Here is a 16199-nt window from a genome sequence, read left to right as displayed (position 1 = left end):
GGGACATCTACCTGAGCATGTTAGTAGGACATGGTACAGCAGTTCTTCTAACAATCTCTGCTACTATTTGTCTCCTCGCTAATGGGACAGAATAACAACAAGAAATAGTTGATTGACCCGAATAGAATGTACTTTCATTTTCTTCAAAGTTTCTAGGTACCTACTCTACTAAACGGGAGGAGCGGCTGCATAAACGTAAAAATGTTCTTTTAGTAAGTAGCTTACGTGCTAGGTTGAAACAATTGCCCGGGGCATTATTATAAGACGTGTTCTCTGCCGCGAGGTGTAGAAAGTATTTCTTAAAATTTGCACGTATGTCCTTTGGGGAGCAGTGCACAGATACAATCCAAATACTACAGTTATTAAACCAAGTTAATTCTCTTGGCACTTACAGTGGAATTCTCGTATGATTTTCATAAAAATATAAGTATAATAAAATACCAACCTACTAGTCAAAATGCATCGTCTTAGGAAAGTCGGTATATATTCATCAGTTGGCGAGGTATTATAATAATATAATTCGAGGTTTTATATCTACCTAACAGTAAAAGAGATAGAGAAAGACGAAATCTGAGTTCCAAACTACGTAGCTTGTATTTTCGGCGAAGAAAGCGAAGACGACGACGAGACGAGAGATACACGACGAAGGTGATAGGCTATCTATTAGTTTTTAACGTATTGAATTAGAATTATTTAGCCGAGCTCTAGCGTACCTCTGGAACCTACATATTTATAAATCATAAATTGACTATACATGTAGCATAATCAACTGGCATAACCGTCCATGTAGAAAAACACGCGAGACAACTTTTCCATCATAATGACTCACTCCTACACCTTTCACACACACACACACACACACACACACACACACACACACACACACACACACACACACACACACACACACACACACACACACACACACAAACATACACACCCTACAAGCATAATTCTTACACCTTGTCACCCACTCTCACACATAATTTTAATTAGGTTTCGTTTATCCAATCTGTTAATTACTCTATTTTTGTAAGCCCCAAGATACAGGCTCAGCCTAGTTTAGGGCTTACCGGACACCTTTTGTGCATGCGTATCTCTTAGTTATTATAAATATAAATTATTCTCATTCTTATAATTGTCATAGTTTAAATATCAAAATAACAAAATTTACTTATCTTCCTCTTTGACATGCTAAATTCCGCCTCTTTACGTCTTAAAACACGCCAGTTCTTACATAAGTAGATAGCGTAAATTTAAGGATTAAACTCCACTTGCATTTTCGGAACTCCGCGTTGCAACTCCAAATTAGCAACCATGTTTAGCCGTTTAGCATAAGCGTTGTGTTGAAGGTTTAGCCAATTTCCTCGACATGCCGAAGCAAATTTGTGGATTAGCGCGAGCTAAGTGCAATCTTTGTTTATTTATGACTATATTCTGTAGTGATTTTGATTGCATGCATAATTAAGGTTTAATAGAGTATTTGTATAGAAATGTAGGGAACTCGGGACAATTATTAGCGCCTAAAGGAAGTCTCGCGAATACGTTTAAAAAAATTAAGTATGCAATTGCTTGAATTATTAAATAATAATTGACACTCTTTTGACAAAAACAACTACTAGTATATCGGTGCCCTTATTTTTTTTTCCTGGTTTTCAGATGTTAATACCTTTTTACCTAAGTATTTTGTTGCCGGTCCCATATTGGGATACTCTTCTCAAATTGAGGGGGGTTTTAAAACTTCTCGAGCAGAGGTGTAGGGCTAGAGCCGGTGTAGCTTTAGTTGACGTTCATAACATTGTAATTTGCCTACTTAATATAAAACTATCTTTATATATTTTATATTACATAGCATAGAATAACGTGGAGAAAGGATTTTGCAAATAGGTACTAGAAGCCGCGGAACACAATAAGGGTACCTGACATCTCTATTGTGCGACGCCCGAGGCAATATCGATAAACGAGCACTATTCTAGCACTACATCAATGTAGTTGTATTATTTACTACAAGTCTAAACAAAAAAAACCGGCCAAGTGCGAGTCGGACTCGCGCACGGAGGGTTCCGCACCATCAACAAAAAATAGAGCAAAACAAGCAAAAAAACGGTCACCCATCCAAGTACTGACCCCGCCCGACGTTGCTTAACTTCGGTCAAAAATCACGTTTATTGTATGGGAGCCCCACTTAAATCTTTATTTTATTCTGTTTTTAGTATTTGTTGTTATAGCGGCAACAGAAATACATCATCTGTGAAAATTTCAACTGTCTAGCTATAACGGTTCGTGAGATACAGCCTGGTGACAGACGGACGGACGGACGGACGGACGGATGGACAGACGGACAGACGGACAGCGGAGTCTTAGTAATAGGGTCCCGTTTTTACCCTTTGGGTACGGAACCCTAAATAGAAACGGACTGCAAAAATGTTGAACTAAACATTTAGTCTGCCCGGAACTGAGAACTTGCGGTTCGCCAAAAACTATATTACTGCCGACTGTATAACTGCCGCACATCGTTTTTGGACAAGTACGAGCGAAATGCATGCGCGACTGACGTCATTTAGATATCATTTTGATGTCATAATATAAGTTTGAATTGGCCGCCGGAGCTCGCTCAGCGAATAGAAGCCAGCTATTTGCACTTAAGTATTTTATGACTGTTGGCCGGACATCGCCGGAAAATGGAACAGACGCTAATGACATCAGCAGAGGTTTGTATTGCAACCAGCATAATTAAGTAGGTACCTATACAGTCCGCACATGCATTATTATATCTAAAGTGTGCGGTAGGTAGTTGCGTTTCATTAAATACAGCTTATACAAGCTTGTAGAAAACGGCGAGATCTTATCATGTCTAAATTAGAGTTTTGTATGATTTTTTTTTCTTTTTACGACGATAACAAAGCCAATAAATAGGGGGTAACCCAATGTTAGTGTGTTAGTATTGGTTACAAGCAATTGTGGTTAAGAAAATGGATCTATACCAAGAAATAATTAGAATAAGTATCCATGTCGCCATACTATACCTTCTAGCTGTATAGAAAATCCAATAATTATATTAATTATGTTACGGCACAGCTGTTAAACGCTACTAGTTCACTTAGTTACTGTTTATAATAAAAAAGTAGCTATAGGTCACAACACCAATAAGAAGTTTAGTAAGTACTTAATTACGTGTTATTGAAGTGACTTGTGGGCTATAGTTGTACTGGACTAAGTATAGTTGGGTGGTTTTATTGTAGCAGGTATTTACCTGGCTTTTTGTTGCCTAAGTGAGCTTATATTATTGTATTTTCCAGAACGTTCCATCGACCCTCAACCCGAGTGGCCTACGGGCCCATGAATAAACCATCAAGGGAATGTGGAACTCATGTCAAGAGCAAACGTGTTTGACGGACGACCTATCGACCTCGTATTATTGGAGCTAAACGCTTTTGGGCTGTTTGTTTTGCTATTGTGACAATTATGCGTACGTGACGTAAAATTGCTTTTACGGTGAACGTTTTTATGACTGTATATCAACTTCACTAATATCTTGGAAATCTTGCAAGTCGATTTTAACAGACATTTAATAGCCGTATTGCTTTGAAATTTTACGTATAATACAGATGATAATACAATTATTTGGCACCAACGTGCTGATCTGATGATGAAGTTAGAAGATGGAAAGTGGAAGACCAATGGCATTAGATTCAGTTTGAAGTACATACGTGTATATTATTTTTTAGGATTAATTTTTGAAGAAACTTATTTAAAGTTAAGCTAACACACATACTTATGAGTATGCCCTTATCGTTTAGTAGTAAACACAAGTGTCATTTTTCAGCTTAGATTACGGAAACTAGATATAGCTGCAATTATTTGACTTATGACACTAGCGTAGGAAAGATTCTAAAATGTACAAAGCTCAAATGTACAATATTGATAGGTATTATATACATACATGTACGAAGGTTACGAGGTACGAGAGAGGCAGACAAACTTTGCTACCGAGCGAAACAAAACTTTCCTCCTCTATACCGCGAGGAAAATACTAGGCTATTTAAATAAACTTTACATGCTTAGGTAAACCTAATTCTTCTAAGCATTTATCATTTTAAAATAATACTATACTTCCGAAAGTAGGGGAAACTTGCCTAATTCGTACCCCTTAAGAAAAAATGCAAATTTCTTGGAAATACAAGTAATAAAAAAAATACAAACGGTGTCTTAGTAGTAGTAGAATCTTTATTTAATAACGAATCATCAAAAGTAACAAGTTAAACTTGAACCTCAAAACCTTCTGAGAAAAAAAAGTAAAAAGTGGAAAAGGTACGATTTAGGCCTAATTGTCCCTAAAACGTACCCGTATATTCCTATATCGTACCCGTAATCCGTATATCTCCATGTCAAACTATGAGAGCGTATAATTAGTATCAGTCTTATAATCACAGCAATTGACATACATAAGTAATATTAATTATAATGGAGTCCCTAGTCTAAATAATTTGTCCACTTCCGTCCAATCATCTCAAATATAGAACGAACATTTTAATTATGTACCTACCCTACCCTGTAGCAGTTCTAACTATATTTTCTAAAATTATGAATATTTTTGTCAACCCCAGCACACATAGTTCGTGAATCCAGGTTTAACAATATGTGCATTGTATCATGTCTTCTAAGGTACGAAATACGAGTAAAACAAAGTGCTCAGTACGAATAAGGCACATGATAACTAACGATTTTAAATTTACCGCGTAAAAAAATGGCTGCCGGGCTGGGTTCTGTCGTCCATTATTTGAAACCGTAAAATAGTATATAATTAAGCATAAAACTTCTAATTTACATATCTCGACATATACGGAATTGAAAATCTTACGTATCAACCAAAAAAATTACTCGGAAACAGCAAAATTACTTTCTTTTTGAATATTTTTATATGGAGGGGCAGCGTGGAGTTGTTGTACGGGTGATGAGACATGGCGAACTAGTAGTTTCATTTTGTAGCACTGGCGTCGCCACTGCAGTTTCACAACTCGAGATTTTGATAGGGTACGTTTTAGGCGCAGGTACGATTAAGGCAAGTTTCCCCTATACAATTAACTAAATATACATTACTGACCCTTACCCTTACCCCTTACCCTTAAGGAGATAAAGTACATATTTTTCTACCGATTTATTACATTACGACGAACGATAAACTAGATTTAATTAGGGATGTACCGACTAGTCGCCGACTATTCGGCCTCATTTGTAGTTGGCGATTAGTCGGCGACTAGTCGGCAAAAATGGCCGATTAGTCGGCACTTTATAAGTGACAGAAAAACAGGGCAAAAAGAAATAAACATCACATATTTTCATAAGCTTTTTACCTATTTTACCCAAATTTTTATTTAGGGTGCTTACGAATGTAGTATCATGTCAACCTCAACCTATATATCTTACTGTCAACCTCAACCTATATACTTACTTACTTTACTCTATGATGTCAACTGTCAATGTCATCTGAACATTCTGAATAAAACTACAAGAATAATAAATATGTTTTAATATAACATTCTGGCGACGACGACGGAGCTATGACCGCACGCGTTGATCGTTTCCAATTCGATTCGTTCGATAACAAAACAGAAGACTGGGATTATTATATCCAGCGCTTCGAAATTGAACTACAAATTCACGGCCTCGACAAAGAAACTTCTGAGGATAAACGAAAACAACTTCTTCTTTCTCGGATTGGACCTGCAGCCTTCAAGGTACTCGTAGATTACTATCGACCAGTTGTCGTTACTACGAAGTCGTACGATGACTTAAAGAAGGTGCTTAACGAATATTATGGGAAAAAAACGTACGTTCTCTCAGAAAGAGTTACTTTTGCGACTAGACACAGAAAAGCAGAAGAAACAATCACACAATTCATCCTCGAGCTAAGATCATTAGCGGGATACTGCGAATTCGGAACCACCCTAGACGAACGTATAAGAGACCAACTGGTAATCGGCATCAATAACAGCACATGGCAGCAAGAACTTATTAAAGAACACCCAACAAACAGTGCTAAACTCTCCGATGTTATAGCCACAGCAAACAAGCTTGAACAAGCAGAACTACAGAGCCAACGTTTAACGAACAACCCCCAGATGGGTACTGAACAACAAACCGTTAACAAAATAAGGCCCAAAACTCATCGGCCTACTCAACAACAAACTCCTAAAGTAAAAACATGTATGTTTTGCGGACGTGATTTTCACACGAACATGAATGACTGCCCGGCAAAAGGAAAACGATGTAATGCCTGCGGCAAAGAAAACCACTTTTCAAGCGTCTGCATAACCAGCGGTAGGCTCAAGTTAAAACAGAACAATACCACTAGACAAATAACAAGGCAAACAGACAGCGACGATGACAATTTTGATGAACAGAGCATACACACATTTGCTGTGAAGAGACACAACAACCCAACTACAAAAATTATGATACCAACTCAACTCAACGCAAAAAGGGTCGAAATGCTATATGATCCAGGAGCAGTGCATTCCGTAATTGGAAAAAACCTATGGAATTCTATTGGACGTCCACCACTAAAGAAATGCAAGAACCTTATGGCTTACACGGAAGTAGAAATCGAAACATTAGGAACATGCGAGATAACAGTTAATGCTTTTAACATTCAGAAGGTATTGACCGTTTACGTTACGCTACGAAACGACATTCCACTTTTTGGGCTGGATTGGTGCTTAAGTTTCAAACTACCTTTGCCCCCTGGAGCCAGGCTGTACAATATAAAAACACCTGCAGCAATAACCTCAACCCAGCACGACACAAAACATAACAACGCAGTACAGAACATCCTTCAAGATTTCAAGTCACTCTTTGACGGTAAACTTGGAACTATAAAAGGGCATAGTGCTAAGATTCACATACCTAACGACGTGACGCCCAAAACATTTCGACCTCGCCCGGTACCACTCGCCTTACGTGAACAAGTGAACAGCGAACTACAACGACTAGTCCAAGAAGAAGTTATAGAACCAGTTGACACTATGTCGACTCCAATTGAATGGGCCTCCCCAATTGTCATTGCAATTAAGGCTAACGGAAGCATCCGCATTTGCGCCGACTTCAAAGTTACTATAAACCAACATGTCCAAACCGATGATTATCCACTTCCCAGATTTTAAGAGATTACATCAAAATTGTCTGGAGGACAACTGTTTACAAAGATCGACCTGAAAGATGCATACCTACAACTGATGATCCATCCAGAATCGCGGAAATACTTAACGATTTCAACACATAAGGGCTATTTTCGCTACAAACGCTTACCATTTGGAATTTCCTTTGCGCCGGCCGTTTTTCAAAGGACAATGCACCAGATCCTCAGTGGCATTGATGGTGTTGTTTGTTATCTTGACGACATTCTTATAACAGCCCATAACTTAGAAGAACATCTAACACGCGTAAAAACGGTACTAAAAAGGCTACAAGACGCCGGAGTGAAAAGCCAAGTAAATAAGTGCGCTTGGTTACAGGAAAGTGTCACCTTTCTAGGACATAAAATAGACGCCAGCGGTCTACACCCGACGGAAGAAAGAATCAATGCAATTAAGAACATGCCTATTCCGGCCAACACAACGGAACTCCGAGCACTACTAGGCTCGTTAACATATTATGGCCGTTTCATAGACAGCCTTCACATGAGATGCGCCCCATTGTACAGACATCTAAAAAAGAACCAAAGGTGGAACTGGACCGAAGAAGACACAAGAATAACGAACGAACTCAAAAACATCCTGACGTCATCGGACACGCTCGTACACTACGACGAAAACAAACCGATATATCTCAGCAGTGACGCATCAGAGAAGGGACTTGGTGCTGTTCTATTTCATAAAATCAACGAGACGATGAGACCCGTGGCGTATGCTTCGCGAACACTCTCCGACGTCGAACAACGATACTCGACTATCGACAGAGAAGCATTAGGGATCGTGTATGCTGTCACGAAATTCCACCAATATCTTTATGGTAGAAAGTTCATCCTGTTAACTGACCATAAACCCCTGGAAAGGATTTTCAGTCAAGATCGAGAAACACCCAAAATCGCTAGCAACCGGCTCCTTAGATGGGCCATGATCTTAAACAGCTATGAATATTCTATCCATTACCAGGCAGCACGAGAAAACACCCCCGCCGACGCACTATCAAGACTACCGATCGCATGCAACGACACAACACTAGAAGAAAGAACCGGGCTACCGCAATTCGCCCACTTACTACATCTGAGACTCGAGAACATTCCTTTAACAAAACACGAGCTACAAAAACAAACACTCAAAGACAAGACGCTCAACATTATCAAAAATTATATCATAACGCATTGGCCAGATAAGAAAGACCTTTCCAACGAGCTGCACACGTTTTATGAAAAAAGGGACCAGATATCATACGAAGACGGAATCTTACTTTGGAACGGAAGACTCGTCATACCAGAAACACTCCGACCACAGATCCTGGAAATGCTACACGACGGCCATAACGGCATCACAGCTATGCAGTCACTGGCACGTCTTCACGTATATTGGCCAAACATTGACAAAGACATATTAACTTTCTCAAAAAGGTGCAGTCTATGTCAGCAGTCCAGAAGCAACACGAATGAAGCTCCGGTGTTTCCGTGGGGAATACCAGTCGAGCCTTGGCACAGGTTACATGTAGACTACGCGGGGCCATTCTTAGGTCACATGTGGTTAATAGTTATAGACGCCTATACGAAGTGGCTAGAGGTTGTGCCGATGAACGTTACAACGACGAGGGCAACAGTGCAGAGATTAAAGAACATATTTGCTACATTTGGAACACCAAGATATATCGTAAGTGATAACGGGCCGCAATTCACTTCAGAAGATTTTAACCATTTTTGCCAAGTTTCAGGCATTACGCACATTAAAACAACACCCTATCACCCAAAAACGAACGGATTGGCGGAGCGCGCAGTGCGCACGTTTAAGGAGCGAATGCTAGCCAGTGACAGGAGCCTTGACCTCCATGAACGCCTTAACAGCTTCCTTCGAGGATACCGCAATACCCCACGGCGCTCAACAGATCGATCGCCCTACGAAATGATGTTCGGAAGGCCAATACGCACTACTTTCGACCTGTGGAAGCCTGACGTAAGAGAGAACATGGAAAAGGCACGCCTCAAACAGATACTGAGACCTACCAACAAAGTAGTTGTGCCTCCGGTATATAAACCTGGCGATAAGGTTTGGATAAACAAACCTATCGGTAAGGGGTCTGACCCTGGAACAATCATTAAATGCAACGGACCTTATTCTTACGAAGTAGAACTCACGAACGGAGTACATAAACGCAAACATGTAGATCAGCTTCGCCTAAGATATGAACAAGTACCAAAGACAGCCATCGACATAAACCAACAAACATCTCGACATGTGCCCGAAACTAGACAACCCGAATCTGAACAAGTCCCAAGGAGAACGATCAAGATCAAAAACTTTACATACTACAGACGTAACGTTAACACTCGAGAACAGAGTGGCGACCATGGCGAACAACCGGCCCCAGTAGCGCCCAACCGAGATCACCCAGACGGTCCCATGCCCCCACCGGCACCTGTGGCCTCCACCAGCAGGGATACAGGCGGAGGAGCGGCCGAGCCGCCTGCGCCACCCTCACCGCGCCGGTCGGGACGGAAGACGAAACCACCGTCACGTTTTGGCTTTTTCGGATTATAGACAAACAAGCCTTTTTTGTGAGAGGAGGAGTAATGTAGTATCATGTCAACCTCAACCTATATATCTTACTGTCAACCTCAACCTATATACTTATTTACTTTACTCTATGATGTCAACTGTCAATGTCATCTGAACATTCTGAATAAAACTACAAGAATAATAAATATGTTTTAATATAACAACGAAAACTTTTGTTCGAAATTATTGACCTTGTGGTCGCTTTTTTATGTCCGATTGTGCGGTCGCCGTGTGAAATATTACCTTAGGATTTTATTATTTAATTTTTTAGCGTTACTATATGATAAATAGCGCGACGAAAGGGTAAAACGATTGTTTTTTAGTGCATTTGAACTGAACTTATACCAAACTAATGATCTGGCCGACTAGCCGACTAATCGGCCATCCGAGCGCCGATTAGTCGGCTAGTCGGCTAGTCGGCCAAATGAATAGTCGGTACATCACTAAAATTAATCAATAAATAAATTCAATTTGTACCTAGCAAAGAAAACATTCAATTAACGCTACAATTTAAGCTGCAGAGGTATGAAATTGAGGGCGTAATAAAACCCTTCTGATCTGTAGTTAAGGCTCTCACCAACACCTCACATCCGCTCAATTATTCGGTTTAACTCGACGTAGATGGGCCATTTTATTTAAAGTTGTTTTTTCTCCTATTACGACAGAAAGAGCTCGTGAGTCTGAGTAGAAATAACATAGAAAATCACAAATTAAAAAAAAGTGTAGGGAACAACTTTAAATAAAATGGTCCAGATTTTAATAATGCTGTTTAGTCAATTTCCCTGTAACAAAAAGAAACAATAACTCGACTTCAACTCAAGTTGTCTTTAATTAAAACTGTTCCTTAAGCATCGTTTCTTCCGCATAGCTTCGTTGTTGGTGATTCGATTTCTAGTAGTTGTTCGTAGTTGCAGATTGAAACGGTTGAGTAAATATTAACAGTCTCGCTCGTAGCAATTAATATTAATGAATACGCTTTAAAGTTAAACGACTACTTAATACAATACAAGTGAAATGAAGATTATTAAAAGTTTTAATTAATGATTTCAAGCTAATGTTGTTATTTACACGATAAATATAAACAATCACAGGTTATTTTCCATGTTTCACCTACACGGTGCCATAACTGACGTATAGCAAGTGTAATAAAATTGTGGTTTACCCATATAGGTACCATGCTACCATGCCACATAGCGCCATTTGATTACTTACTTGAAGATAATAAGTAACATGCGCAACTATGCCAAAATATCGAGAACTCACCAAAAGAGACGTACATGGTAAGTACCCCGTATTTAATAGTTTAAGGGCTGTGCACACCGGCTGCGTGTGCGTGACGTGCACGTGTGCGTGCAGCGTTGTAGTATACAGATCCTTATGAGAGACGGCACACCGCTTGCGTGACGTGTGCGTGTGCGGCTCCAACATTTTAGCGCACGCGCACGTGCACGTCACGCACACGCAAGCCGGTGTGCACAGGCCTTTAAAGTGTAATTGTTAAACTGCTACATGTAATATTAATTAGATATTTTGATGTATTAAACCTACCAACTTCGCTTTAATAATAAGTTTTCTTTGTAATGTTTTAATTATAGGTACTTAATACGAAACTCTCTATATAATTTTATTATATAAGTTGTTCGCGCCTACGTGTATAATAGATTACTAGGCGAGTTTATGTTTGTTTCGTGATCCGAAAACTCTCAGCCTCAGCTTCGAGATAGCTACAGTGGAATAAAGACAGTTTCCATCCCAACTAAAGTAATAAACGTTTGTGTAAGTAATTATAATCGTGTAAATGTAGGACTCTCGTAATTAGGGATTTTCTGAAAAAATTTACCAGTAAGATACTGTTTTTCATTTAAAAGTTGATAAAAAAACATACAAAAGTAATGAGTAAGGGCCCGACTCGGATTTTGTAATAGACATCTATTAGATATCTTTTAGACATCGCCAAGATACGATAACGATATGTTTAAGATATAACCTGTCAAATTTGACATTTCCACGATTCTGGAGATACTCTTGAACGATTTCCACAAGATATCACTTAGAGATCTAATTCACATCTAATAGATATCTAACACGATCTATCGTAAAAGTGACATTGGTTGCCCGAATTGCGCTGCAAAAGAGAACTAGTTGAAATCTAAACTATAACGTATCTAGAATGGATCTAGTACGTGCCGTCTCTTGTGAATATCTTGAAGTTCGAATACGGCAGTATGTTTTGTGACCGTTTATGCAAGATTTATGTGAACATTGGTCACAAAAATATGTCAACACTTATCATCAGGGACCTTTTTCTCTATTTTTGTGTATTTTTTTCTGTGTGCCTACATCTTACAGTTTAATTTATCTTAGTAATATAATACAAATATTTTCCTGATGCCATAATCTTCTTCGTAATGAGAAAATGAAACATTTTTGCTTTAGTTATTTAAAAGTTTAGGTATTTAAACCAGATTTATTCGTAAAGCTCGCAAATAGTTGGCCAAGTTTAGTTTTCTAAATAAAATTAAGACAATCAAAAATGTTGAAACTACAATTTTTTTTAAAGATGTTCCATCTACTACAGCTCCGAGCACCGATTTAAAAAAAAATTGAAAAGTTGGTTGAGGAAATATTATTATTCCTTCCTGAAAAGTTATTTACCTTTTTGTGCCTCATTAGGCTTCCGAAACATTATGTTAAGCCTTGTTTCATACTTTAGATATCAAACCATTTTCTAAATGCATACCTACTTCCACTAATTCGAAAATTGGCTTCAATATTTTCCGAGAAAGATATTAGTATTATGATCAGTTAAAAATAATGAGGTCAAACATTTAATGGAATTCTTTAGCGTATAGATATTGAAGTATAATTCGCAATATTGGAAGAAATTTGTGTAAGAATTTTCATAACGGTTTATATAATTACTTCTTGTAGATACCTGCATATTTCATTTCATTTGTAACTTTCATTATAACGATTGTTAACTTATTTACGTTTATGATATGGATATTTTACTAAAGAACTGTTTTGTCAGAGTTTGTTGTTCATTATACTTTTAGGGTTGTTAAACTTTGAGTAAAGTTTATTTCTTTATTTTACAATTAGCACTAACAGTTAAACCTTACGTGTTAATCAGAGTTGTGTTACTTATGTCCAATATGGCAGAGAGGTACTTAATTTGTGATATTGTACTTAATTTTGTGATTCGATGAAATTTGCTACATGGGGGTTTTCGGGGGCGAAAAATCGATCTAGCTAGGTTTTATCTCTGGGAAAACGCGCATTTTTGAGTTTTTATATGTTTTCCGAGCAAAGCTCGGTCTCCCAGATATTAGCCTTTTAAGTATTATCGGTTATGAACTATAACTTGAAAACGGAAATGGTGCTATCATAATTTCACTATACGGCGTCGCACCGGCAGTCATTCGCCGCTCCACGAGGAATTAAAAACTTTGCAAACAAATCGACAGAACACCCACCTGGGAGCGATTTCCAATAATCGACCAAATTCATTCGAAAGTCAGCCATCTACCTTATTCAAATCCTCATTTTGCTTTTGTGAGTAATTAGATGATTTGGTTGTCGATAACCGTGCTTAAAGCTAAAGTTAAGAAATTTAATGTAATAAGTACCTAAGTTTGACATAACTTTTGTTTTAAAAGAAAAGACATTACCTAACGTCTTAGCACAGTCTCATTGGACATTCGGAGAGAGTGTGGGCCCGATTCGGATTTTGAAATAGATATCTATAAGATATCTTTTAGACATCACCAAGATACGATAACGATATTTTTAGGATCTAACCTATCAAATTTGACATTTGCGCGATTCTGGAGATACTCTTGAACGATTTCCACAAGATATGACTTAGAGATCCAATTCACATCTAATAGATATCTGACTCTATCTAACGTAAAAGTGACATTGGTTGCCCGAATTGAGCTGCAAAAGAGACCTAGTAGAAATCTAAACTATGACGTATCTAGAATGGATCTAGTACGTGTCGTCTCTTGTGAATATCTTGAAGTTCGAATACGGCAGTGTATTTTTGTTACGCAGAACGGTTACGTTTAAGTATTAAAGGTAGTAAGTACTGCATTGAAAAATAGTGAGCTCATATGTACATTCAGATTCAGATTCTTCACTACACAGTATAAAACAAAGTCGCTTCCCGCTGTCTGTCCCTATGTATGCTTCGATCTTTAAAACTACGCAACGGATTTGGATGCGGTTTTTTTTAATAGATAGAGTGATTCAAGAGGAAGGTTTATGTTAACCCGTGCGTCGCTAGTTATTTATAAACTTAGTTTACACGTCAATATCTTAAAACTAAAAGACTCATCTTCATCTTCCTCGCGTTTGTTCCGGCATTTTGCCAAGGCTCTTGGGAGCCTGGGGTCCGCTTGGCAACTAATCCCAGGAGTTGGCGTAGTCACTAGTTTTTACGAAAGCGACGCCATCTGACCTTCCAACCCAGAGGGTAAACTAGGCCTTATTGGGATTAATCCGGTTTCCTCACGATGTTTTCCTTCACCGAAATGCGACTGGTAAATATCAAATGATATTTCGTACATAAGTTCCGAAAAACTCATTGGTACGAGCCGGGGTTTGAACCCGCGACCTCCGGATTGCAAGTCGTACGCTTTTACCGCTAGGCCACCAGCGCTTTCTTTAAAACTAGAAAACTATTTAATATAATATCAATTATGACTATTTACAACATAGTTTTACACAATACTCGTACAGTTTGCTAACAATAGGCAATATACTCTATCAGTGAGTGCAACGATCCCTTTGAAGAAACTCGTTTATACTATAGCATGCTAATTCAATGAGCACGTTTTAAAGTTTCTTGGCATATAATTAACTATCCTATCTTAATTTTAGTTCATATACTGGACAACAAGCGTCCCCTTCATCTCGAAGAAATTCTGGTCCATGAAGACGCTAAATGAAGTACCCTGGTCCTGCCACTAAAGCTTAAAAAAGTTGTTGACAAAATTTGCATGCACACTGTTTTGATAAAAGTGGTATAAAACGTTAGCTTCACTGCTTAATTGAGCTGTGAAACACGAAAAAAGCATTATTAATTAATCGCAACGGCAATACTATAAAAATTATACATATTAAGCTGACAATAGTATTTTATGCAACCGTTGTATAAGAAAGGTCAAAACAGGCGAGTGGCGTGGGTTACAATGAATGTGAGCCGGAGGCGCATCAGGCGTGGGCGAACATTGTAAAGGAATACGCCATAAGCATACTATGTATTACACGTTATTGCCAATATTACTTGTGACCTTAACGAAAACATTTACCTAGCCTTAGGCAGTTGTTAATAAGCTACCTCAATACTTACCTACTTGTAAGATAATGTATTTAGCCCATTAATTTACCATCTTGTAGGAACATTGTATTGTGTGTTAATTTTAATTAATTAGTTTAATCATTCACCTCTCCTAAAATAAAAACGCATCAGTATTTAGTTGGTATAAGTCTTATTTTTGTAAATTGAAGTAGATATCATACACTAAAGAAAAAGTGACCAAGTCCTGCACCGGTGGCCGAGGCGGGAATCGAATCCGCGTCTTCAGCTTACGCGGCTAACGTTCTTACCACTAGACCACCCGGCCACCAATATAGAAATAATGATAATGATGATGGTGGCATAATTGATACTGATTGAAAAAAAAAGATATTGTAAGTTGCTACGTATCCTCAGACTTCTAGGTATAAGTACCGGTGTTACCCTTAATACGTCACTTATGTCGGTTATTTTGGGGCCTACACCATTTTAAGTACATAGGGCGAGCTACCTTCTACCGGAATCAAAATTGGGTACCTACCGTTTTATTTGGGGGGCATCCGGTTTTCCACTCAATTATTTAAGATACATTAGATTCCATTAAGACTTTACATCCTGGCAAGTGTTGACGCTGCGTGCGTGCAGGAGCAGCCAAAAAGTCCTAGGCACAAAATGTGTGCCTAGAACTATGATATGTAATAGCATAGTGGTGTAAGATATTTCGCTATTCGTTTATTGTCGATCGGGTTTGATTAAAGGGTTTTAGTGTGCAGCCTGCAGCACAATGGTAAATGTCTGTTGCCCGAAGCAATTCAGTGCTTTTGTGTCGGAAAACTGGTGAGGAACCTCAGTCGATGAAGACTTTTAACCCGATACCAGAATAATCAAACTCTTTCTGACACATATACTATATTTTAAGAGAGTTATGGGCACAGCACAGCAGTGCCTCCCTCCATCTTACAAAAAACCGCAGCCAAAATCACTTAGGTCCTACTCGTAGTGTTATGTTCGTAGAAAATTATTGCAGTTGACAGATACTGAAGTGGCTAAAGTGTCCAAGTTACTAACTTATGGAAAATTTAAAGCATGGCTGAACTGCACAAGACAGATAAAATTAAAATATTTAATATCCTGATGTG

The 16199-nt window shown here is 38.5% G+C and overlaps 3 protein-coding genes across 3 annotated transcripts in view; all 3 read left to right on the top strand.

The window, feature by feature from the left end:
• Positions 1–16199, top strand: part of LOC134656260 (gonadotropin-releasing hormone receptor) — a 430768-nt gene that overhangs the window by 252833 nt on the left and 161736 nt on the right. The window lies entirely within an intron of this gene.
• On the top strand, positions 5562–7163 carry LOC134656567 (uncharacterized protein K02A2.6-like). The gene has a single exon (XM_063512125.1). It carries the CDS (start codon positions 5562–5564, stop codon positions 7161–7163), a length of 1602 nt encoding a protein of 533 aa, XP_063368195.1.
• On the top strand, positions 7350–9740 carry LOC134656566 (uncharacterized protein K02A2.6-like). Its single transcript, XM_063512124.1, has one exon. The coding sequence runs from the start codon at positions 7350–7352 to the stop codon at positions 9738–9740; it is 2391 nt and encodes a 796-aa protein (XP_063368194.1).

Source organism: Cydia amplana, chromosome 18 (genome assembly GCF_948474715.1).
Source record: "Cydia amplana chromosome 18, ilCydAmpl1.1, whole genome shotgun sequence".
In the NCBI taxonomy this organism is placed as follows: Eukaryota; Metazoa; Arthropoda; class Insecta; order Lepidoptera; family Tortricidae; genus Cydia; species Cydia amplana.
The sequence above is the reverse complement of the archived record's forward strand: the minus strand, read 5'-3'. Positions and strand labels throughout refer to the sequence as shown.

What these genes read in the sequence shown, in the direction of transcription:
- LOC134656566 (XM_063512124.1), top strand. Translation starts at nt 7,350, where the DNA reads ATGCACCAGATCCTCAGTGGCATTGATGGTGTTGTTTGTTATCTTGAC.
- LOC134656567 (XM_063512125.1), top strand. Translation starts at nt 5,562, where the DNA reads ATGACCGCACGCGTTGATCGTTTCCAATTCGATTCGTTCGATAACAAA.